The 25,985-nt window shown below is 39.7% G+C and overlaps 1 protein-coding gene across 4 annotated transcripts in view; it reads right to left on the bottom strand.

Moving 5' to 3' along the window:
- Positions 1–4,969: 4,969 nt before the first annotated feature.
- Positions 4,970–25,985, bottom strand: part of dlgap4a (discs, large (Drosophila) homolog-associated protein 4a) — an 85,207-nt gene continuing 64,191 nt past the window's right edge. For 3 of the 4 annotated variants that reach the window (XM_071476818.1, XM_071476815.1, XM_071476816.1), the window contains 8 exons: positions 25,602–25,749; positions 23,615–23,861; positions 12,943–13,370; positions 12,748–12,845; positions 10,961–11,397; positions 9,130–9,221; positions 8,525–8,677; positions 4,970–7,472 (listed from right to left, as the gene is read on the bottom strand). In XM_071476818.1, the coding sequence (XP_071332919.1) occupies positions 7,248–7,472; positions 8,525–8,677; positions 9,130–9,221; positions 10,961–11,397; positions 12,748–12,845; positions 12,943–13,370; positions 23,615–23,861; positions 25,602–25,749 (1,828 nt within the window). In that variant the 3' untranslated portion in view covers positions 4,970–7,247. Of the gene's footprint in view, positions 7,473–8,524; positions 8,678–9,129; positions 9,222–10,960; positions 11,398–12,747; positions 12,846–12,942; positions 13,371–20,592; positions 20,819–23,614; positions 23,862–25,601; positions 25,750–25,985 lie in introns of those variants that run through there. The other variant, XM_071476817.1, reaches the window with a different exon arrangement.

Below are 25,985 nucleotides of genomic sequence, written 5' to 3'. Positions count from 1 at the left end.
GTGTATGTGTGACCAAAAATGTTCATGAAACTTTTTCTGTCACTATGCAAAAACTATGAAAGGTATTTAAAAGTTGAATACAACCAAAAGTCAAGGGACACTTCTGAACATTTTGACTTTGGAATTAAGTTTTTACCTTAAAGTACGAATGAGTAAAAGCCAGAGGGAACACAAAGACCTCAAGGATCAGTAACCTTGACTTTGTGAAATCAGCTACAAGATCCAGGCAGGACACAGACACTGCAGGTGGTAAACAAAAGAATAAACGCAACTACTTCATCATTCCATATGTGTATGGAGATGTGCATCATGCACCCACTCTACCAGACTTATTTAAATAATAAAGCCATTTTAATGTCATACATCAAATAAATCATGGGGCTTTTGCAGCCATATACAATACACGATCTCACCTCAACAACATCAGAGGTCACCGTGACTTTGACCTTTGACCACCTCATAGTTATCAGATGTGGTCCCATGATGAAACACCACTACAAAGGAGTGTCACCTGCTAGCATTAGCATTAGCAAAGGGGAGGCGGCTGGCTCGACCCCAGGGGGCAGTAGTTGTAGTTGTAAATCAACCTTTGTAAACCTGTAAATTAAATGTGCAGTAGAAATTCAATTTCTGCATGTGACAAAAATTGCTTGTGGCAAAGAGACTTGGATTAGTTAAAATATAATTCTTTGTTTAACTTCAACACTGATCATTCATTCACATTCTATTTTTAACAAATACAAATCTCTTTTTTTCACATGCAGACACTTGAATTTCTCAAGCAGATATATTTTACAGGTTTACAAAGGTTGATTTACAACTACAAACATTAGAATTATTTGTGAACATCACTTTACAAGTTCAAAATCCTTTGCACCCTAACTTGAGCCCATATAAGTGCCGGGTGTAGTCATGCATGTAGTCATGACTTACCATTTCTTGTTGGTTGTTGGGGGCTGTAAAGTGTGGTTCTGGTCTGAGTTGGATTCTGTCATCCCTATGAAAACGCACAATGGTAACTGAAATAAAATGACTTTCCATTGCAGGGCAAACAAGGACATTTTAAGCAGGTCTTCTTTTGCCACGAAATGTTTTCCAATTATTCCAAGGGCATAACATAAAAGACTTATCATGCATTTAAATCTGAAAAAGCATTAACTGCAAGTACAAAGGTATACAAATTGACAAATATAAATTTACAACTCCTAGCACAACCAGCAAAGTTGACATTTAATAGTAGCTACAGCTAACAATAGACACTGAAGTTACAAGTACCTATGATCTGACAATGACTGTCCAATCACAGAGAAGAGTTCAGTCAGTGGGCAGGTGGCTCTGTTGCCCTATTCTCCACCGTAGGTCCGGATTCTTTCACAGTGTCTTTATGACAGCTCACAACTGATTGATGAATGTTCAATTGCTGTTAACCAGACAATTGTTAACTGTTAGTCCGGCCAGTCCGCTAACTGCAGCAAATGTCACCTTTGCTGGTTGTGCTCGAACTAGTACATTTACATCAGTCAATTTTCATAGTTGTACTAACAGTGTATGCTAAATGAGGTTTAAACGATAAATCTTATGTTCTTAGGTCCTTAGAATACATCTAAAACATTTCAAAGTAAACAGAAGAGCCGCTTGTCATTTCAATGTCACACACTCTGTGGGTACTTTGAGCACCGACTTGTCTAACAGTGCATTAGGGTCTCCTATTTGGTTAATTATAACCAATTGGATCTAATATGGAATTATACATCAATAAAAGGTACATTTTTTATGTGGTGTCTAATTACAACATAATTTAGTCTGTGGTGTCTAATTGGGGTCAATCTATGTTAATTTACAGTCTAATAAAGAGCATTTTTTTCTAGTTTTGTCTAATTTGATACGAAGTACGTATTGTTACGTCCCATAAGCATACAACAGAATAAAGTGCATTTGAGATTTGTATTTGTAAAAAAGAAAAACAAGATTGTTAATAAAACTAAGCAAATTACATTAATGGTGAGGTGGCACAAAGATACTCAAAGACTACACACAGTGTGTAACACTGAAGTTTCAAGTAGCATTTTGACCCTATTTTTACACCAGAATATGACTGGAGAGTCCAGTCCAGTCACAAAGCAGAGTCCAATCAGAGGGCAGGTGGTTCTGTTGCCTGCACATCCTGAAAGATGGATGACGACAGGGGCTTAAAAATCTTCTACACCTTTCAGGACCTGCAGGCAAATTGCCCTCTGATTGGACAGTCAAAACTACTACCTACTTGGGAACAGCCAGTAAAAGTGACATTCAGTAGTAGCTACAACATTTTGTGTCAGTTCGAAAAACTTCTGCTGCCAACCTAATATACACATCTTCATATTGGTTGTGATACAGTTTGTTAACAGAAGACTGCATTGTGGATAAAAAAAAAAAAAAAAAAAAAAAAAAAATAGCAACCAGCGGAACATCCAGAAGAAGCGTCAGAGCGGCGACCCACTACTTCCGGTCAGCGATTTCAGAATAAAACCAGAGCAGAAACGAAAAGAAAAAACCAGACCGTGAATGAAAACTACAATATGTATATGTATATGTGACTCTCCTCAGCTCAGTCTTCTCCCTCTGCAGCTCCTCTTTAATCCCCGACCTAAATGCATTCTTCATCTCAGTCAGCAGGGCCTTTAGATCTGGAATCTATTTCAAAATTAAAGTGTGTAAAAATGATATCATGTTGATGTGTATTTGATCACTTCTAATTGTGACTGCACATACAGCATCATAACTCAGAATGACAAATCTAAATAAATGCAGGTGAAACCAAGAGCTGACAGATCACAGATCATGCCTGAACTGCAGATCTGTGGTGACCTCTAGTGACAGGACTGAAGTACTGCTCTGTATCTGAAGTCAGCCTTAACAAGACAAGTTCCTATCATTTAAACATGCATTTTCTTGGAGATCATGTACTCAAATATTAAACCATGACCAAATAGGTGTTTATGGTGTGTGTGGTTGGAGATTCTTGCTACCAAAGCTGAGTAAATTTGCCCCCAAAACCTGGTAACGACTGTTGATTTTCATATGATTTTTCAAAATATTAAGATGTGTGTGATTTCTTTTCCAGGTGACCCACAGTATCAGTCCAGACTAACTTACACTTCTTCAAAGTGAAGAGAAGTCTCTGCAGCAAACGGAAAACTCCACCAGGTCAAAAACACTCACCTGCTTTGGACTTGAGGAAATGCTCTGAAAACAGCAGCTGTGGTCGTCCTGGATTCCAGTGGTGTACAGTTTTTACACCAGGACAAAAAAGCATCTCAACATCTATTTAACCTCCTCAAAACACCCTGCTGTGTAATCCACTCTTCCTCTGTCCATCTGTAGGAATATTGTGTTCAAAACACTCAGACTTCCACTCGAACCCGAGCTGTAGTCAACAAGTCCTTTTTGCTTAGGAAGGTTCCTAACTGAGGAGGTACAGGTGGGGGTGGAGGGGATAGGTCGGGGTGAGGCAAGCAGGGTGGGCAGTCATGTTGAAACAGCAAAGGGAATTCCCCAAACTCCAAAAATTTAGAAATCCAGTGTAATATAAAATATATAACATTTTCCCTTTGAACTACTGTACATATCGGTATATATTTATATATTAATACATGTTTCAGTCTGTGTATAACATAATAAAAAATTTAATAAACCACAAACTATTGTATATTGCTGTTTCTACTACAAAGAGTATTTCTTGTATGACTACATACTAAGTTGGACCAAATGGAAGTGTTTTGCTGACCCCTGTTTTATTTTAAGTTATAAAACAATAAAAACAACAGTGCACCAAAAAAAAAAAAAAAAAAAAAAAGGAAAGAAAAAGAAAAAAGAAAGAAAGAAACAGGGGTGGCTCTGGGATCACACAGAGAGGTTTTCTGGACACTAATTTTCTGCTCCAGATCCAAGAACAACAAATAATAGAATTGAGGTAATTTGTTTAAACATATATCCAAGGAAAAACATACATGCATCCCAAAAATGAGTGGCATTCCCCTTTAATTCTACAGCTTATTTCATACAGAAAATATGCCACATAACTCATTGCAATCACATTTCTTTATTCTCTTAAAAGAAACTAGCCTCACAGTGTCTAACTAATACACCATAACATTAAACAACCCTTTGTCTGTAAGATATGTGCTTATTCTGTAAAATAATGTTTGTCAGTACAAGATAATCTGGAACTACATAGTTTTTGCTCATTTTCCAAGCTGGATCTCTGAGAGGACAGATGCCAAGAGTGGATCTGTGGCCAGAGAGAGATGGCCACTACAGGGTAGGTATTAAAGTCAGAATGGGCTCATGAGTCTCAGCGTGTCTCTGTCCATCAAGCACACACAGTGACCCATTTGTTTTCCAACTGACACCAACTGTGTTTCAAACAGTTCTGTAAATTCTAAAAATGACTTATCCAGAGAACGCCGCCTTGTCCACATGGTGGTTGAACAGCACATCCATATATTCTCTCTCCAGAGTTGCACCTTCTGGTCATTGTTTGTCCATTTTGTAGCCCTTTGAAACTCAGGAAGTACTGGTAAACAAACTGAAGTTCCCTGATCAGGTCACACTCTCTTAAAAGTTCAGTATGTGGGCAAATAAAGGGATCCGGCTCTCAAATTATATGAAAAACTGAGAGGACTTTCCACCATTTGTCACAGTTATAAACTTTTACGTACAGTACATACCCTGAATGCCTCACACAGATTGAATAGTTTCAGATCATTTGCAAGACTCATTTAAAGGAGTACTGAAAATTCACTGGCAAGGATCTTTGTATATTTTTATATGTAAGAAGGCCATGCTTTTAGAGATTACACAGTAACAATAAAAGGTCTAATCTAATGCTTATGATTTATTTGTGTGTAATATTAACTTAGCAGTTAATATTACCATTGTATTATGGATGAGTGCAATAAAAAAGACAGCAATAATGATGACCAGGACATGTAGCAAAGGGATGTTTAATGATTTCTTTGGACAATGAAATGCACATGTCCATTGTTGATGTAATACAAATAAGAGAATAAGAAAATCAACAACTTGGTATTGTGTCAGCATTCCCAGCTCAATTTCATTTCTTGACTGATATTAACTAAGGATTCAAAATGGAGCAGAACAAGATGTCTGGAGTGTCACGCAAGGACTGCCCAGTAGGGGGAGAGCCAGCTCTTACTGAAGAAAAAAAAACTAAAAAAAAAAACTAGTGAGTCAACCTACACTTGTGCATGAGTAACTGCTATGCCCCGTTCCACTCATGTACCCTTGGCACTTGTGTTTCCATTTGAGAAAACTGAAAAGTGGAAACTGTTCCAGTCCCATGCTTAAAGTGTAGGCATAGCATATCTGGAGTGAGCCAAAGCAAACACAAACAAACTTTGCTGAGAATGCGCACACAGACAGCTGAACTCATGAGCAGTTTAAATAAAATAATCACTTTAAATAAAAGCTTTATCAAATGACACTGAAATGTTGATGTTCACTGCCATCTTGGCACAATATGAAATCCCTCGCAGCACCATTAATTCTTATATAGTTACAGAAGTCAAGACATGTTTAGGTTCACCTCATTTTGAATGAAAGTCACAAAACGTGTCGAATGACGTTAAAATTTAAATTAGAAATGTACCACAGTTCTTCATTCTCAACAAGTGGGTGGGAGTTCAAGCTGCTAGAAAGGGGAGTGAAGGAGACGGCTGATTTTAGCAGTCAAATTAAGCCTGTACCTCACTGAACCAAACCTTAGGTGAACTTGTTTTTCTTATTAAAGAACACTGAGTAGGTCTGGAATTGAAACATTTGGCGATGGTTCTGAGCATTTGGCCAGTTCATTTGACGATATATAATAAATAATCAATTCATAGTGGTTTTATTGATGAGTTCGAGTGTTCAACCTGAGATTTTAATCTTTTCAAGGACAGTCAGTTCATAAAAGAAATCAACATTCATCCTTCATGCTAAGAAAGTCTTATTGGAGAGTCTGAATTAAATCATTTAAGACTGGGTACCTACTGCATTGCTTCTTCTAATATGATTTAATTATTGCTATGTTATTCCATTACCTTTCCAGTAGCATGTAAACCCCCACCCTATCACATGTAGTCTGGTTGAATGGGAATGCCATATCAAGTGGTGAGTCTTGGTCCCCTACATCACACGAGGATGCAGTGAAAGTCAGAATGGTCAGGCAAACGAAGGTGGGCGAACTTGATCTGAGGTGAATGGAAAAGTGCAGTGATCAAGTCAACATGAGCTGTAAATGCATACATTTCATACATTCCTCTGTAGCTCACTGGCTGGGCAGTCAGTCCTCACATCCCTTCACAAAAACAAAACAAATGTAAGACTTTAACAATGGGTTTTCACAGACACAGACTGTGTAGTGTGCGTTTGTGAAAAGGAGAGGAAGAGAGAGAGGTGGAGTGGATGATTGCATCAAGTGCTAATATATCATGACAGTACATGTACTTGATCTATAAAAAACTACCTTGGTACTGAACACTGACCTCTTTCTAACAAATAATCTGGTATACAACATTTACAAAATGAACATTGTAATAGAGTGATATTTATAATATATATGCTACTGCCTTCCTCTGGTTCTCTGCATTTTAAACCTCTGAGTACATTAACGCCATCTTAGAATTCTTACACAGTAAAGCGTACACACCACACCCAACGAGTGGCAGCCTAATACAAATAGAGAACAGGAAGACTCTGTGGACAGTGAGTACACCTGCATGTGTGTCCTGAGTGTGTGTGGATGGTAGCTCAGCTCGTAAACCAGGCAGCCACAACTTGCCGGTAGACTCAGCAGTGAAGGGAGTTGTAAGAGAGTAAACTTCTGGGATATCAAGATTCTTCAGCTCACAAGGTACAGGATGTCCTTATCCAAGATACTTGTACATTTAAGACAGTCTTGATATACTTTAGGAGATAATAATTATTATAATGTCAATAATAACAATAATAACAATAGTATTAAACATCTGTCAATGTTATTTCTGTCCCACTGAAGCAGGGTGATGGTTCTGCATTATGTTGGATTGTTTCGGTGCCCTGTGATCCCCAAATTTCTCCTGTCATCAGCTGTGCTGCTATGAGGGATCGGCCTCTGTGCATCCGTTGTTCGTCTGTGTGTTTGCCTCAGATCTGTTTGTGTACTTGTGTCAATGAATGTCTGAAGTGAGTCAGGATTTTCCTCAATGATTGGTGCTGGTTAACTCTCAGAGGCGGGTCTGGGCCTCAGGGACATAGATTTCAATGCTGTCAGCGCTTTCTGTGGCGGAGTTCTGTCGTACTGACGCCGCGCGCTTTGCTGCCATCAGCCGTTTCCGGGCTTCTTGCCGTTGCTTGTCCACAGCCGAGTCCACACTCCTGTCCTTCCCTGCTGATAGTCTGGGCTTAGACTGCTTCTTTGGCACAGATGATGGAAGCTGCTTGTCTTCATCCTGAGGAAATCATATCAAGAAGAAAGAGGAATAAGGTGTGGTGTAGAAAGAGCTGAAAATAGCCTCGGTGGTGATATGCTGTTATTTGTAAGCTATTAAGCATGGCTTTATAAAGTTATGAAGTTAATGCACAAGTAAACTCCTCTAGGCTTGAGTAAGGCTGCAACGAAAAATTGTGAGATATGCTCATATTTTCCCAATGACAAGCTGATATCTTCAAATAACTTGTTTTATTTGCCTAAAACCCAAAAGATATTTAATTTACAGGAACAGAAAATGATCATATCCTCACTTTTGAGAAGCTGGCAGCAGTGATTTTTCAGCATTTTTACTGAAACAATTAATCAATTAATCAAAATACTTCCTGCTTAACGTTTTGTTGAGTGGCATCGATTATTCGACCTCAGATGGATTTACACTTGTGTGTTAAGGGGCTACACCATTTCCTACAATGGCTGCGTGCGAAGTCCATAAAGTTACGTTGTTGGGGTTACAGCATCATCAGAGATACCAAGTGAGGAAAGAAAGAACAGCGGCTGGCTGCTTGTGTTTTCCTCTACATGTTTCTGATGCTGGTGAAGTGAGTTAAGACAAAATTAAGGAATTTAAAGAAAGACTCTCAGTCGTCTTTTCCTTTTCAGCGATAACAAAGCAAATCTTATACTCACTGCATCAATGGACAAATGTAAACACAATAATTGTAGTAATGTAGTAGTTTCCTATTCTGTTACAAAATGCAGCAAAATAACATAAGTAACCAGGATGTAACTCCAGTTCTTTAAATCTACACGTGTATCTCACTGTCACTCTGTATCACAAACTAAATGAGAGAATGTAAACACAATTACTGTGGGGAATATAAAGCACAATAAAGCTTAATGTTGTACAGGTGACATCCACGAGTGAAATCTGACCCAACTATAAATTCAAACCTACGTCTGCAGTGGAACTCCTATTAACCCTCTTGGATCAACTATAAATCAACAACTCTACTTGACTTACTACCTGGAAGAGCTTTAGTATTTTGAATACTGTCAGGCACCAATTATTACCTTCTTCTCTGATTTCTCAGGAAGTTGCCAGTTGTTGGCTTTCAGTTGGTAGAGCTCATCAAACTTCATGCTGATATCTTCTATTGAGAGTTGTAGCAGATCCCAGAACCCTGCCAGGTCCTGTGCTGTTGGTCGTGGGTTGGCATTCACATTCTAGTGAGATGAAAATGAGACAGTGTAGAGAAGTGATAGATGAATGGCTTTGACCCAATCAGAGAGAATTAATGACATCCCTCCCCACACACATAATTCCTGGTCAGCCTCCCTTCAAGCACACATTTGACACCAATCAACTTTCAGATTATTAAATTTCAGTAATATTAGATCTGTAATAGAGAAAGTCTGACAGGAAGGAACAATCGATAATTGAGTCAAGTAAAGTGATCATCTATCACAGTAAATTGGACTGAATAAATCATCAAGGATTTCATGTTTTGGGTTCCTCTCTAAATGTAATGTAATAGGAAAACTTCTGCGTGTCAGTTATGTTGGTGGGACAAAGATGAAAGCAAATTGAGATCAATAAGAATTTGAGAAGCTAACAAAAATGTATAGTAGGGTAACATATCAAGAGAGATTCAATAGGATGTAATGAAGCCGCTCACCAAGTTCTCATTACAGAGTCCTCTGAACTGCTCGAACTTCTGTGACATGAGGAGCTGAGCGCTGCCTACTGCACTGCGAATGGTCCCCAACACTACAAAAGCAGAGAATAACATGATAAATCAACAAGCTGACAACGAGCAGAGAAATAAAAAACACTGCAAACTTAAAAACAATACATAACACTACAAAAAGGACATAAAAGGCTTCTACTTTGAGGCCCAGAGTAAAACCACCAGTCCTTTTGCGCTTTAGAGATACAGTGAATAAAGGGTTTGACAGCTACATCAAGACACAGGACGGGGTGACTGCATAGAATTTATTCCTACTGTCTAGTAATGAAATATTTATGCTGACATTTACTATTAAACATTCTGTGACAGTAAATGATTTTCTTAGAAGTAATTTATTAACTCAATCTAAGGGAGGACAACAAAGTACTCTTTATTCAGCTATTTTACGCCTAATATTTGCATGTAAATGGAAATTCATAATTCAGGTCCACAGAGAGCAGGAGGAATGATAATCTGATGGGAGCCTCTACTGCTAGTCTGCTCCTTGCTCATTCATATTTAAGACACTGCAGAGATAGATCTGCCTAAAAGCTTGAGTGGTATTCTGGGAGAGCAGAGAGTGAAATGACTGCAGTGGCTCTATTACAGCTAAAATAAAGCTTTACTCCACACTCTAATGAGCGGCATTACTGTGAGTCAACAGCAGTATTGAGTTTGTCGTGCTTGGCCTCATTGTCCACAGTCAACGTGGACAAGGCCTGGCCTAATCTGCTGTCTGTGTACTTCAGTAACAGGGGCATCAATTCAATTCATCACATCACTGACTTGACAAGCCATTTACTGTACTTTTTTTTTTTTTTATTACATTTATATTGTGCCTCTGTTTTATGTTTATTTTCTTTGTCTTTTATTGTGAAGCACTTTGTGATGTCTCATCTAGAAAGGTGCAATATAAATAACTTTTATTTCTCCTTGTACTATTTAACTTTACTTACTTTATGTATAAAAACAAAACATGCATCTCCTTTGCTAGTTGGAAGGCCACTTTGCAATCTATTTCTTGCTCTTGCATGCCTCTCCCATCTTAAAGCTTCTTGTCTCTGCATATCACAGTGCACTTTATCATGGTTGATCCTCCTATACTGACAGAGGAAAACTGCATTGTTTGTAATCTATCTATGAGGCTTTACTGCCAAAACTGCCTCATTACACAGTACTTACAATACTAGGTCACAGACTATTTTAACATGCTGTACTTCATGTTCTAACTGACCTTGGGAGAACTGGTTTCAGGCACTATGTTCCCTACAAATGGAAAGAGCTGCAGAACATTTTTAAACTGAAATCTGTCATTTCACTGGAGGATTTTAAAAGTATTTGCAATTTGACTTTTAAATGCTTTTCTTAATGCAAAACTTCTGTCACGTGTGTGAATTTTCTTGATCTGTCCATACACAAACTGACCCCTTTAACATGCCGACATGCTGTGTGTGATGGGCCGACCGGACAGCTATGCAAACTTAAAAAAAGCTGAGTGTAAATGCTCCCAAGAAGTATCCAGGACAGACTGAAATCTGATCGTTCAAATTAACTCAGGAGGATGTTTGAGGCAGGTTCATTAGCAACCACCCTCTGAACTGGATCATGGCTGATCCTGATGGCCCAGGAAAACCAACATGTACTGCAATCAGATTTGTGATCTGGCCAACAGAGACATGTATATATGTATATGTAGCTAAATATGCGAGATGCTTGAAATGACGGGTGCAAACAGGACCTAAACGTTTTGATAGCCACTTCATGCAATTCTGTCACTTGCCTTCCTCTGAGAGCTTGTTGTCTTTGGTCTCCTGCTCCATCTGCTGACACCAGCCCTCCATGCGGCCTGTTTCAGCCTGCAGCAGCTTCAGAAACCAGTTACCATCTCGGAGGCAAGATGGCGTGCTGGGTTGAACAGAATCTCCGTGGGCGCAGCAGTTTCCGGTCTCCAGGCTGGGGTCTGGCGGTGGCAACGAGGATGGGTCTAAAGCCGGATCCAGAGTCTCCGGGGGTGATTTGGATATCCTGGTTGGAGCTGAGGTGTGCTTAAGGGGCTGCTGTGCCATGGCTTTGTCCTGTCCGTTGGGCGCAGAGCTATTCACTGTTTGACTGTTGGTGCAGTTGGCTGTGTTGTTTTCTGTGGGTGCGGCATCCTGGGGCTCCTGAGGCTCAGTCTCTGTATTTTGTCTGGAGGCCATGCTGCTGTCCCGGCTGAGACTGCAGAGACATGCATAAACATCAGCTCCTGACAGTCAGTTAAATAAATAAGACAATGAAGTGACATGTCAAACATAGTCCACAGTAACAGTTTGAGGTCAGTGAGTTCAACTGACACATCTTTATGGCAGATGATGGTAGAGCATCATCTACTGCAAAGAGTCGGAAGACACGGTATTGAGGATGGGGCAGCAGGGAAATTAACAACAGATCAGGTATACAACATAAAAGCTTAGCAGACTGCTGGCTTCAGAGATAATGAGCAGGAGAAAAGGAAGTGGGCTGTCAAACAAATGTGATTAAAGGAAATTACAGTGGACTGGAAAAGTTTAAATGGCCAGTTTCTCACCATGTTCATCTCACTTCAGTCAAAACAAGAGTAAAAAGACATCAATCAGAGAGCTGTGCTGCTGCCAGGCTGACTGCTGAATGACCTTAGCGACTCACTTAGCACAGGCTGCAGATTCACCAGCAAAACACTGAGTGTGCACAGTTATGAAGGGAAAAGCTACAGCGCATTCAGACACACAGGCCTGGCTGCAGGGTCAGAAGTCTTTATATCAATATTATGATTTTTTTCTGATATCAATATATGTTACTGTGTGGGAAATGTATAATATTTGGTTTTTAAACCTTCATCTAACCAGGAAAGCACCAGTGCCAGCCAGCATTTTTTTCCAGGAACACCCTGTTCACACTAACAGTTACATACATTCACACCTGAGAGCTGCTCTGTACAAACATAGTCTGACCTGTCAGCCGCTGAAAAGCAAATACGAGATCCCTTAGAGGTTTGAGATCTTTCTCAGGGGCACCTCAGTGCTTGCTGCTCTGTCACTTTCCTCACAAAGATTTATCCTGCCAGTCTGGGATCGAGCAGCCCACTTGCCCAACCTTTGTTCCACCACTACCCTCTCTCATACTAAGTTTTGGCTTTATTTTGATTTGTTTATTTTGATTTATTTTATTAATCTTTCACTAATTGAATAAAGACTTTTCCTGACTGATTCACACACAGTTTTAATACTGAAATACTCTTTGCTCTATTTGTTCACATTATGTAGAAGCCATATGTGTACAAGAGTGTAACATACTATGCGGGGCATAGAGAAGCCTTATGTCAAATAGTCTTTTAAAGATGCCATTTGAAAATCAGTAGCATATTAAGTCTCATTATACTTTCATGCAATGGTACCATCAATGGCAATATTATACTATTTATACCTTTTATTTCTTATCAAGTACATCCTGTCTTTGCAACATCTTTATGAAGACTGGAATACACAAACCACCAAATCAATACTTATTGCTTCCCATTCACTGTTATGTCAAATGTGAGTGTATACTTACGGCCTGCCGTTCTCCACTTGAACTCCAATTGACTGAAATTTTAGGGGTGCAGCAAGGGGTAATGGTTCCTCTCTTGGAATTGGAAGAAGGCAATCCACCTGAAAAATCCGAGAAGCAGTCACATACAAGTGTTAAGGTGGCTTTACCCTTCTCCAAACATGAATGTATCCCACTATAAAAGTAGACAAATCTTACCTGAATTCCGATCGAGGACAGTTTCCTCTTGGGTGCAGTTGGCAGCTGCTCTAGAATGACAGCAGTGCTCAGGGTGTCATTTTGGAGCTGGGTAGATGTGGAAGTGGTGGCGGTGGCAACAGTGATGGTGGGAGGGAGGTCACGAGGGGCTGGAACAGGAGGTACAGAGCCTGCAGCGGGCGCAGGGGTTGCAGCAGGGACAGGAGCTGGTGGAGGCTGGGTCCCCTTAGCCAGGCTGCCCGTGCGGATGCTACAGAGACTGTCAGAGGAGTTGCTGCGTCCTGATTGGCTGTTGGCCTCACTGCCACGGTCCTGCTGGTCAAGGTAGGTGTCCTGGGCTGACTCTGTGCTGCTCTGCAGCGTCACTGAGATGAGGGGCTTGGAGGTGGTGCGGGGTGGGACTGGAGGAGGAGCCTTCCTATTGCTGACTGTTGGCGGAAGAAGCAGATACAAAAAAGAAGACAACAATGAGCTTAGAGTGGGAAACCTGCTTCAAAAAGAATGCAAAAGTAAAATAAAACTGTGCGACTAAACATAAGTAAGTTGGTGCCTATTGAACGCCAAAGCATAAAGCCATAAACATGGCTCAACTGAAAAACAAACCTGCACTTTGCCCTTATTGCTGCCTGTATTAGGATGTACTTCAAGCTACCTCTATGTTTCCTGTAAACCTCCTGGTGGTTGTGTTCCATTGACGTCAGTCTGTCTCAAGGGATCATCCCCTACATACCACACCTTCACAGTCCTTTTACACTGGGGACTGTCTGACAGGGCAACTCTCTTCTCTGCTCAAAGCCATTTCAACCAAACAGTTCCAGGAACTTTAACTGGGAACTAAAATGTCCTTTTTGTGATTTCCTGTTTGCATTTCCAGCTAAAGAACCATGAATATCAGGCTAACAACAACACACAGTAATCCTGTACAACAGGTTGCATAGCACCAGATGCATTGATAACAATCTCCTACATGACATTAACACAAATGAAAACACGAATCTAACTACATTCAACACATACACATGCTCAATGAAATAACCCATCAGTAAATTTACAAGGACTGCATTTGTACTATAAAGTGAGCCATATTTTGCAGCTATGATAAATATCTATTTATAATAACAACATGTGAAATTACAGTGCGCAGGGAATCACTTGTCGCAATGAGCTTGGAGAGAACTAACAATTGAATCTGCAGTTCGTCACTATTGATATGAATGACAATCTGTAAATAATGCTGATTGATAATGCTGACTGCATCCTTAACTGTTTAATTCCAAACACAATAAGTAAATAAACTAAAGAAATTATAATTGACCCATCCCTTAGTTATGCTGCTATAGAGCTAGACTGCTGGGGGATTCCCATGATTCACTGGGCTCTCTCTCTCTCTCTCTCTCTCTCTCTCTCTCTCTCTCGCTCGCTCGCTCTCTCTCTCTCTCTCTCGATTACTTTATGCCATTAACTTTGTATTTTTTTCTCTCCCGTAGTTTTTGCTTCTCCTCTCTCTCCCTCTCTCTGTCCTCATTCTACAGGTATCTCTGCCTCTGGAGCAGCAGGATCCAGATCCACCACTACTCATCATTACTATTAACCACTGTTGTCTATCATTATTATTGATAACACCATTACCTATACAGCTGTTCCTGGTCTCTCTCTCTCTTTTCTCCTCCTCCCACCTCCCCTTTCTCCTCCTAAACCCAACCAGTCGAGGCAGACGGCCGCCCACAAGCCCGGTTCTGTTGGAGGTTTCTCCCTGTCGCCAAGCGCTTGCTCTTTGTGGGAACTGTTGGGTTTTTCTCTGTAACAAAGTAAGGTCTTGACCTTGCCCTGTAAAGTGCCTTGAGATAATGTATATTATGATTTGGCGCTATAGAAATAAAATTGAATTGAATAATTAATGTTAATGATGAACACAGATCAATACTAACAAGTGTCTACTCCCTGCTCAAACTAGAGATAAGCCACCAAAGCCAACAAGCCCACACAGTGAAGACTGCTTAAGGTTAAATTACATTCTGACACAGACATGTGAACCTCGGATTCACAAACTCTTTCAACAGAAACTAAAATGAGGCCTGAAAGTGGATTACTAGTGAGTAAGAACTATCTGACTCAGGCACAAGGAATGGGACTGGTGCCTCTTTTCCTGTCATCAGTCTGGACGCAGGGTTGTGGTGAATGATACAGAATCAACTTCAGTAAATCAACTTGAGAAACCAGGAAAAACTGCAGGCTTTCTTTAAGTATTGGGGGGACGTTAGGGCAGATTGTGTAGATGGTATTTAAACAGTTGGTTCACTGATAACCCGACAGTGTGAAAGTGCCCTATAACAGTGTTCACTCATACATGATGGATGAACTATTTCTTTAAAATTAGCTGACCAAGAAAGTAACTCAAGAAAATGTAGTGTTTATTCTCTCCAGCAGTGGTTGCAATCTAAATAGCAACCTAACACCCTGCAATTCTGAGGGCGCTGCACTTCCGTCATCAGCCTGTGAGTCACAGCACCAGTACAGCCCACATTAAATCCCACCAATATACACAAACATAGCTGTGGAATTCACTATGTAGTTCACAAGTCACTCATGCAGCCCTGACCTGCAGTGACAATTTTGCCTCAGAGAACATTTGCAGCCAACAACAGAACATTTATTCTGAAAGAATGAGACACTCATAGCACAGATGCATGACATTCCCAAAGTTAATGTGTCTTATTACACCCTGAGTCTTAACACATGCCTCCCATTTGTTGTGTCTGCAAGGCTGCAGTGTGTCTCTTACGCCCACAAAGCTATAAAATTTATCATAAATATTTACACTGAAGCAGATCATCTCTTCTGAGCCAAATATTCATCAAAAGTTGACTCCACACGTGCATTTCTCACTTAGCTCTACAATAGCACGATTTATGAGCAACAACAACAAATAGGTCATAGTGAAGTGGGCTAATTGCAGATTATTTGCACATTTAGCAAATAGCACAATCCATTTTGCTGTTCTACTGCAATATGTGGTGTCATGCCTGCTTATGAGGATTGTGCCAAAAGGTAATTAGGTGATAGACAAGCTGCCCAGACTGTGGATGTCTGGGTCAGGGCCAGCAAATAGCCTCCAGCTGAAACATTTCCTTCTCCAGAACCCTAAAGGTCACCCCACCTTCAATTATCAGGTCTTTTATCACAATCAAGGCCCGGCCATCGAATGCATGAATGAACAACAGTCCAAATTAGAGATGTGAATGATTAACTGCTAAATTCCAAAGCTGGCTGCCCCAGCAGGTCAGTAGCTGGACTACTGCCGAATTTCTATACAGTTGGGGAAACTGCAGAGCGCTCACTGCAAGCAACAGTGACTGAGCCTAAAATGTCACAATTGTTTTAAGGTACAACAAGAATGGCCCAGAAAACAGTGTTAGCAACCATTCAGAATTGTTTTAAAACAATCCATGAAGTCCAGTTTGAGTAACACAACTGTTACCTGCACACAACTTGTTAAAAGCAAAGCACTGCACAGAGGTTTATAATACCATCAGGGAGGATAATACAATTCTGGAAAGTTATGACACCTGCAATGTTATCTTTTGTTGCGATGACTGTGAGGTACACAGTCAAAATACACCAATTCATGTCATAAACTAATCCAGTGGGAATGTGGGTTTGCATGTATGAGACTGGCAAAGGCAGCACCTTGCTAGATGATGCCAGCAATGTTGCAGCAAGTTGAACCAAATCCAACTTTTTGCTAGACAATCCTGTAGCTGTTAGCTGGAGCCCTCTACATTGGCATTGGCAAATATGAGACAAGTGACGTGGACAGTATCTGCCTGTGAGTCACTCATTTCAGAGACCCAAGAGCTTTCTCTTACTCTGAAAACAATTAAGATCAATTACAACACTGTCAACACCACTATGATGATAATGTTAACTAGACTGCTTCACTTATGAAAGCCATGCAGTCTCTGGCCCAGGACATGCTCTGGCTCCATCAACAGGTCTGTTGATGGAGCTATCAGATGACCACTAATGGGCTGTCCATAGCAGACTAAAACTTGAGAGTACACGATTGACTATTTGCAATGCTATTGCCATTAGCTTTTTTTTTTTTTTTTTTTTTTTAAAAGCAGATCTAGCTTCTCTGCCATTTTGGGTGCAGGTGTTTGGTGTTCTAGTTTGGGATTTAGGAAGTCTTGATTACTACTGAGCTAATTCTTGAGTGAATTTGACTTACAGTCGAGTGTGGTAATTAGGCTGCAGAGAGAACTTTGCAAGGTGAGACTGTCTGGTTCCACATTTGTTTCTATTAAAGCACCAAGCTCAATACACACAAAAACAAAGTACACACTGAGCCTTATAAACAGTATTGTAGCTTATTGTGGATGAACCTTTGTCAAACTCTGGACATGAGCCAAGTATCATGAAAAGAGCTGGTAGCAGGAGCTCTGTCCAAGATTAGCAGTCTTATTGTAAGATAGTATGGCAGGCTGACAGACTGTGGGAGTTGTAGACTGAAAGATTAGCCCAGGACACATGGCTGAGCATGACTTCTGACAAACAGATTACGCACACTAAAGGCACCATTCATCAAAATACTGCATATTCAAATATGAGCAGAAAGCTGGTCTATGTTTAATTAACTTAAAACAACTCTGTCCTAGCTCAAAAATCAATGTCAGCTAAGAAAACATTTGTCTCAAAGAACTATACATTTGCATTATGTATGAGGAAAACTAGTGAAATTACGAATATACTGTATGTACATAGGAGATTTTCCATCAGCAGTATGGCTGCTAGATGTTATAATGGATGTCTGACAGCCTCAAGAAGGCCATTTCCTATGACAAAGCCAATCAACAAAAGCAGATCTTTTGTTGCACACCAGGCTTGCATACACTGTAAGGTTTTCTTGCAAATTCAAGTGCTTGTGTACATTTAAATGACTAGTTGATTCCATTTGGTTTTCACACTACTGCTGCTGACTACTATGGGTTTGTTTTATGATTTATATTTATTTACATTATATTTTATTTCTAGTCAACAAAAAAGTATTAGGTTTCACAATGTTTTCATATTGTTGAGTTTCATGAATAAGAGAAACAAGCTCAGAAGTATGAGCGGAAAGGCGGAAAATCATTCGGCAGGGGGGACAGACGTCATGACAGAGTGTGATCTGTTAAGACAGAGAGACAGGCAGGCTGCCATTTCGTAGACAATGCTGACATACTGACAAAAAAATAAATAAACCACTTACACAACACACAGACCATAACAGTGACAACACCAAAAGCAAAACAAAGGGTAGTAAAACAGCTTTGATTTCACTGACAGACAAGCTACTTCTTCTCTGTTACACACTACTGTGGTTAGTGTTCAAAAAGTAAATGCAACATAAAAAATTTAAATCAAAAGCAAAGAATTGCTTGCCTTCAGAACAGTCATTCAAACTAATTTAGTCCACTCTTTACACTGCTGGAGACTGCTGGTTTGTGCATTCCTAGCTGCTGTATGCAGATATCCCTAATACCTCCTGTGGCTCTGACCTGTTGGACCAGGGCAACGGTCTGGGTTGTGACCTAATCAGCTGACGTAAAGACATGTGACAAGTGCCTCTGAGATCAAATCTTTCAGGATGGTAAACTGGGATACTTTTCAGCGCAGCACACCTGAGCAGTTTGGACTTTAGTTAGATACAATACTGTTAAATAACAGATAAGTCCAACCAAAGCTTTAAGACTAAAAATATGAAGCTATTATAACATTGACAAAGAAGAGCAGCAAATCATCATAACTGAAGAGAACATTTGGCATTTTTGCTTAAAAACATCCTTAACAATAAATTGATAATGAAAATAGTTGCTGTTTAAAAAACTATTTAATTGCAGAACTTTTTTTTTCAAAAACAGAGAATACTATTCAATTGTGTCCTACCATAATATACAAAAAAGTGATTATTGATATATACTGAGAATAGTTTTTCTCCCAGCAGCTGGCAAAAAGTAGTTCATCGTTAGTGCAGGAGACAGAGATACCTTCACTATGCCGTCTAACCGAGATAACTTTGACTGCTGACCTTACAGTAAAATTACACCCATTGCTTCACCCATTCAGTCAAGAGATGACCTCATCAATGAGTGTGAGAGGAAGAGTGTGTAATACTGTGGAGGATGACTCACAGTCTATCTATGGTAATACACAGACACACCATGTCTTGTGTAATATGGAGCTGGATATAATGAACACGCCTTGTGGCTACAATGAAGCTACAAAGCCAATATATCTGATGACTCCCAGCAGCCTGTTAAGTAGTCTGATAGGTGATTTTCAACTTCTGACAGACGTCCTCTGAAAGAAATAAAATAACTGACTAAGCATTGCTTAAAATAAAAATAAATTAACAGCAATTCTCCACAGCATAGAAAAGTGTTTCGCTCTGATGCTACATGTTTTGTGAGCACATCCTTCATGTGACCGGTGGTCCTTAAAAAAAGCCCAGTGAAGTGTCCTAACTGCTGAACTGCAAAGCACTGCACAGAGCAGGAAGTGGATAAATTATTGATTGTGTCCTCAGGTCTTAACACATGGTAGCTGGCTACTGAATGAAAATGACACATGAAATTGTAGCCAGAAATAGCCACCACAGTTGAGGTAAAATCATTCCAGATGGTAGGTTTCAAGACACTACCTGGATCTACTCAGGCCACCTGTGATTTAAAAGAGAAATATTAAATCAAAGTGGGAGTTGTTATCTTCTACCAAAAAAAAAAACCAAAACAAAACGTGTTAAATTTCAAATGGTACCTTGGCCTGGTCAAGAGAGAGCAACAAGATAGATTGCAATCTGCAGTAAAATAGTCAGTTTTGATTTGCAAATGGACTGATATGTGATTCATAGCTTCCTCCATGCCTCTGAGCTCGCATCACTGTCATATGTTGAGACTGGGACTCGGGAAAAGAATCGCAGAACGTCCCTTTCCCTCATTTTGAAAAAAAAAAAAAAAACATTTTATGTTTACATATAATTATTTAAACACTCTATAAACTCGACTGTATGTACCTTCATAGAGAAATTCTGGGATGGTTTATTTGGTTTTAAAGATTCGTGACAGTAAGTTATGATTTAAACATCTTTAAATATTAACTGTTCGGAAATGTACAGCAGCTTGTACAACACAGCGCATCGGCCAGTGTTAGTAACCCATCTGCTTTCACAAATGTGGTTTGGTTAGCCGAACTAGCCGGGTACCGAGCTGTCCACACTGGGCTTCTGACGCCTCGGCTACTGTTAGCTTGTGCTAGTAGCAGCGAACGCTCATTACGGTGTGCTACCACACAGGACATTTAACGTTGAGCAACGTTAGCCGGAGGCATTGTATAGTAGACGTGTAAGTGAGCCGACAAAGAGACGCTCCCACCGGTAGCTTTTTGTGCCTCGTTACCGCCACTCTGACAACAGCAGCCGCATTAAAGTCAGCCAGCCTCGCCTGCCTGCCTGCTAACCACTCGTATTAGGGTTTATCCCCTTTCTTCATCCACGTTAGCTAGCTAACCTACCAGACCATTAGCTCATGTTAGCTTGCTGTTGCTAACTAACCGACAACATCTGACAGCCGGAACACAAACGCTGAGTTAATGAAAGGCGACAAAACCCCTTACTGTATCGTGGGTGAGTCGGAAAAATCCTTATTTTCAGTTCATTCATGAAATGCAGACGAGATGCAGACGGGCTACGGTGTCCTGCCGTAAGATACACAACGACGCTGTGAAGAAAAGATTTGTAGTACACGCCCTTGACGACGAGGATTGGAGTCCACGTTTTCCCCGTTTACTGCTTTCTGCGAACGATTGGACCGTTCAGCTCCTCGATCTAATCGATGATGGATGTGATTGGTTTAAGTCTATGGGTTACGTTGTCTGTGAATGTGTTCACGGTAGGTGCGTTTCATTTTGTCTGTGAACGCCGCGGGAACGGACTCAAGTCTAGACAAAATAAATAAATAAATAAATAAATAAATGGGGGGGGGGGGGGGGGGGGGGGGGGGGGGGGGATATAATATGGATATTTCCTCACATGTTTCTGGTAAGGACAGCCAAATTGAAGCAGTCTCTGTGATCAATACATCTAACCCAAACCCAACAAAAACCTCCTGGGCAACACAGAATCAGACAACACAATGTTGAGCTGATAGGATATATTAAATATTGTATATTATATAGTAAAGATTACCAATAACCTAAATGTACAGACCTATCCTCTTCAGGAATGGGCCCCAAAAACAACAGGATTACTCCAATATTATTGGGTCAATGGGATTTCTATGACATTCTTTGGCATTTTTGCTTAAAAATGAAATGAAAAACAAAACAATTGATCAGTTATCAAAATTGTTGCTGATTAATCTTCTATCAATTGCACAACTGATCAATCAATTAATCATTTTAGCTGTAGAGCACTGGTTGATTTCTGGATACCTGGCTGGGGAATTAATACAGTATAAAAAGGGGGGTAATAAAGATCCAGCCGTGATCCTCCTGAATATAAGTTAATGTCATCAATAACTGAATTAAAAGAACTTGGGAATCAGTACACATATCCTACTGTTTCAGCAATAACTGAAAATGTTGTAGTATTATGTAATACATTGTAATGTTTTGTAACAATACATTATGGTAAAAGCAAATGTGCACTGTCTGAGGTTTTAATCCAATATAAATATAGGCTTTTCATATATGAAATTTCAGTGCATTTAGACATACAGCGTGAAGCAGTAGTACATGCAGTAGTGGGCAAAAGTTTGAGCAAATTACATATCATGTAGGTTTTTGAAGTGAAAAAAAAGTAAATACAACCCCTGCAGCAAATGAACATTAAAAATGAGCCTTTTTTCAAATGTTAATTTCAATGTCACTTTTTATTTCATGAACTTAAAAATTTTAAAAAATATAAATTAAACAGTACAAGCAGCAGTGTGCAAGAGTTTAGAGGGAAGGAGTAAGGGGAAGAAGGGAAGAAGTAAATATCAGCAAATTCTGGCTTCAAATATCATGCAGTTAGTTAAAGTGAAACTGAAACGAGGCAGCAGGCTTCTGCAACAGAGCAATGAGCCAATGAACAATGAACAATAAACTACTTCGTGAAACACAAGCTGGAGCTTTTGGAATGGCCCTCACAGTCCCCTGACTTCATCACTGAAAATCTGTGGAAAGATCTTAAACATGCTGTGTGTGCCAGACAGCCTAAAAATACCTCCGAACCTTAAGTGAAAATTGATAAATCACCAGCAGAAAGACTTAGCTGCTATGAACAGTGTTTGCAAGCTGTGATACAGTATCTGCCAAAGGAGGGTTACTAAGTACTGACTTAGTATGGAGTCCAAACTTTCTGCACATGCCACAATTACTGTTGAATTTTTTATCTTAAAAAACAAAAAGGTAACATTTATATTTACATTTACTCATTTGGCAAATGCTTTTATCCACAGCGACTTACAGGTGAGGGACATCACTAAAGCCTCAAGTAACAGTGCATAACCATTTTAAGAAAGGCTCATTTTTTTTAGCGTCTCTTTGCTGCAGGGGTTTGATTTACTTATTTTCACTTCACAAAAAGCGTTATTTTCCCAGGGCTGTCCAAACTTTTGCACACAACTGTAACACTTGTATAACTGTCCCAGAAAGAACAGTTGTCTGTATCATTTGGTTGTATGATCATTTTGGTCATCATTAATATTTTCTTGTAACTGTGCGCTTATGGTAGCAAATATAATGAATTTATGTTTCCCAAAATGCTCAACATGAGGCCTATATTGGATTCATCTTATTTGCTTCATTTGCATTTTGCGTTAATGTTTACATAATCCTTTTTAACAAACACTAACACAGCGTGTAATAAAACATGGTAATGCGCGGTGGAGACATTATTATACAAGGTGCCCTGAAAACAAAGAGGTTAAACATTCTGCCTCAAAGTAACATCTTCTACCAAACAATGTACTTATGTAAAAATGTACACAAATGTAATGGCAGCGAAACAGCATCAAAGTTTTAAGTTCTACAGTTCACAACAGTTCAGAGAACTTGAAAAAATGGTGTGCCCCTCCGCATTCATTTATTGAGTGATTTACAAGACGTTCTGCACTTTTACAATTAAAATTAAAATTAGAGCTGCAGCAATTTGTGACCAAAACCCCTCATTCAGATCGAAATGTAACGATTCTATTAGCACCAACATAGAGCAAAAATCTTCTCTGCATCTCATGACTTACACATTTTTGAAGTTCAGAGCTTCCACTCAGCAGAGTTTGCGCACAATGAAACACACTATCCCATGCAAAAACAACACCAAAAATTAATCTTACCTATAGTGAAGACACAGGTATGTTGTACTGTCTAGATGAATATATGTTTTCTTTATATTTTTCTTAATTAAACACACAAAGTTTGATCATTTCTACATATACTTTGTAAGTAAATACGTTTTAAATCCTGGTTTGTATATTTGATGAATTTCAGTGATAGAAAAAAGTGTCTTATCTCCAATTTTCAGTTGTTTGTAAAATACTATGAAGCAGGATAAATGGATGTGTTGATGATATTTGGCATGTTTTCCCTCCCTTTCAGTTGTTTGTAATTTATCATCAGCAGCTCTCTCCCACCTCGTCCTGTCACTGGTACTCACTGGTGTTGGAGCTGTAGCTATAGCCTGTAGTGGTGGGCGGTGGTGAGTCTGAGTCCACAGAGGCCGTATCCTCATCCTGGGAACAGCCCGCCTGGATGGCCCGCAGGTAGCTGTGGCTGCGTGACCGGAAGCACGTTGGTGCAGGTAGATCCAGAGCTTCCACTGCCTGCGATTCGCCGTCACAGTATGGTGCTGAGTACCCACAGCCCTGCCCACATACCTGAAAGAACGTGTGCAGACTCACACGCTGAGGGCAGAGGGCAGACTGAGAAACATGCATTCACTGGGTCTATACCCAGCGGTGGAGGATGTACACACAGATCTTTTACTTAAGCAAAAGTGACAATACAACAGTGTAGAAACACACAAGTACAGGTTAAGTCCCTCGTTCAAAATCCTACTTAGATAAAAGTACAGACATATTATCACATAAATGTACTTAAAAGTAACAAAGATAAAAGTGCTAATTCCAGAGAAAATTAATGACTGCGACTGTTCTATTATTATATTACCCCATGTGCCCATGAGATCTTTACTGTTGAATCTCCACCTGTCTGCATCTGAATTCGTAGGTATAGACAGAGGTGGAGAGTAACTGAGTACATTTACTGAAGTAAGGTACAAGTACCTCAAAATTTTGCAGTACTTGTATTTGACTTGAATGTTTTCATTTGAGGGTATACTGCTTTATTTTTCTACACCACTAGACACACACAGGCCCAAAGAGGTCAAATTATCCAACATTTCATAGATTAGAGAATTAAAAAAATTATGAATTTGTCTAGAGCTTAGTTTTTTTTCTCCTTTCTTCAATCATCTCCAGACCTCCCTACAATAACTGTGGGATCCCCCAGAGGGGACCCAATTCCTAGGTTAAGAGCCACTGGACGTAACTCCCTAACTTGATATAATGTAGAAAAAACTAGCTCCATGTTGACCAGCTACAATAGTAAAATGCTGTTTTCACAGTGGAGCATAAGTATTAACAATCTAATGATGTCACATAACTTTAAAAAAAACAGTTTTAAATGGTGTAAAAAAACAACAAAAAAAAACCAAAACAAAACATAAAAGTTAATACAGAGATGACCAATTTTAGCTCTTGATACAGAGCCGGAATAAAAATATTTTGTGCTTTGTATGAGTTACAAAATAGCTTTGTTTTTTGTCAGTATTTCTTTGTCACAAGGATTTATATTGTCATTCTATGATGGAAATAAGCAGTGACAGCCAGCACTATCTGAAACCTTTGACTAAGCAACATCAAAAGAAGTATAGTAGTATAAACAACCAGTCGAAGTTTTTTTATGTTATAGTCCTCCCTCAAAATCAACTCACTCACACACTCCAAATGTTGTAGTCTGCTGTCCATACTCGTTTTTCTCTGGCTGACCAAAGTGTCATCTTAAAGGAAACTGCATCCTTAAGTCACTGTCTGATTGATGCTAAAGTTCCTGTGTACAGATACAGACTGATACCACTCCTTTTCTATAAATGGCTGTTTCCATTAGTGTGTGATTCTGCCTCCTGCTGATGAAGATATACAAAAAGCTTCCTCCACTTTACACTGAGGCATATGTCCCACTTTGACAATCTGCAAACACACTCAAGCATCTTTTCTATTCCACCAGCTTATTCCCGGCTGGCTTATTCATACACCATCTCTCAGCAGTCTCAGCAGGCACTGCGTAACATACATTTCAATATTCTCTCGCATTAGCTTAAACCCTCAGAGTGGTGCCTATGTATTTTCTGCACATTCCATCAGGATTATTCCAATGATCACTTTCAGCCCTCGTTTTAGGGTCACAGGAGTCTAAAATGATCTGATTAGCTGTTTCTAAAAATTTATATTAAACCCCAAAGGAATACATCAAAAATTTCTGTCATGAACCACTGATCGATGTACAACTCTTGGGTTTAGCAGACGTACCAAATAATAATACTGTGACGAGCTACTGACAGCAAAAAAAGATAGTAGACATACCTGAGTGCCCGAGCCTCTGCCCAGTGTTCCAGAGCGTTGGCTGAAATCGTTGTTCCTGTGGCGTGGAGGGGCCTCCAATGGGCTCACCAGGCAGTCTAAGTTATCAAGGCTCCGATTAGTCGACAGCTCTTTCAGGGACGGCAGAGTGCTGTGGAAGTGAATGTAATAATCAGCCTCTCAGAAGTCAGAGACCGGAATAAGTGAGGGCTGTGTTTAATTAATGATATCCAGGAGAAACTTTAAATTACACTCCAAAAGGTTCCCCTGGGTATTTTAAAATTAAATTCAATTGAGATGTGCGGATAGCGATATGTGGTAGGGTTTAAAAAAAGCAGCACAGAGGAAACAATGATTTCTGAGTAGAACTGCTAAATATGATTCTTA

Source organism: Trachinotus anak, unplaced genomic scaffold (genome assembly GCF_046630095.1).
Source record: "Trachinotus anak isolate AG129_WGS33_773 ecotype Australia unplaced genomic scaffold, CSIRO_AGI_Tana_v1 ptg000004l, whole genome shotgun sequence".
NCBI lineage: Eukaryota > Metazoa > Chordata > Actinopteri > Carangiformes > Carangidae > Trachinotus > Trachinotus anak.
Note: the sequence above shows the minus strand (reverse complement) of the source record. Positions and strands in the feature narration are given on the sequence as shown.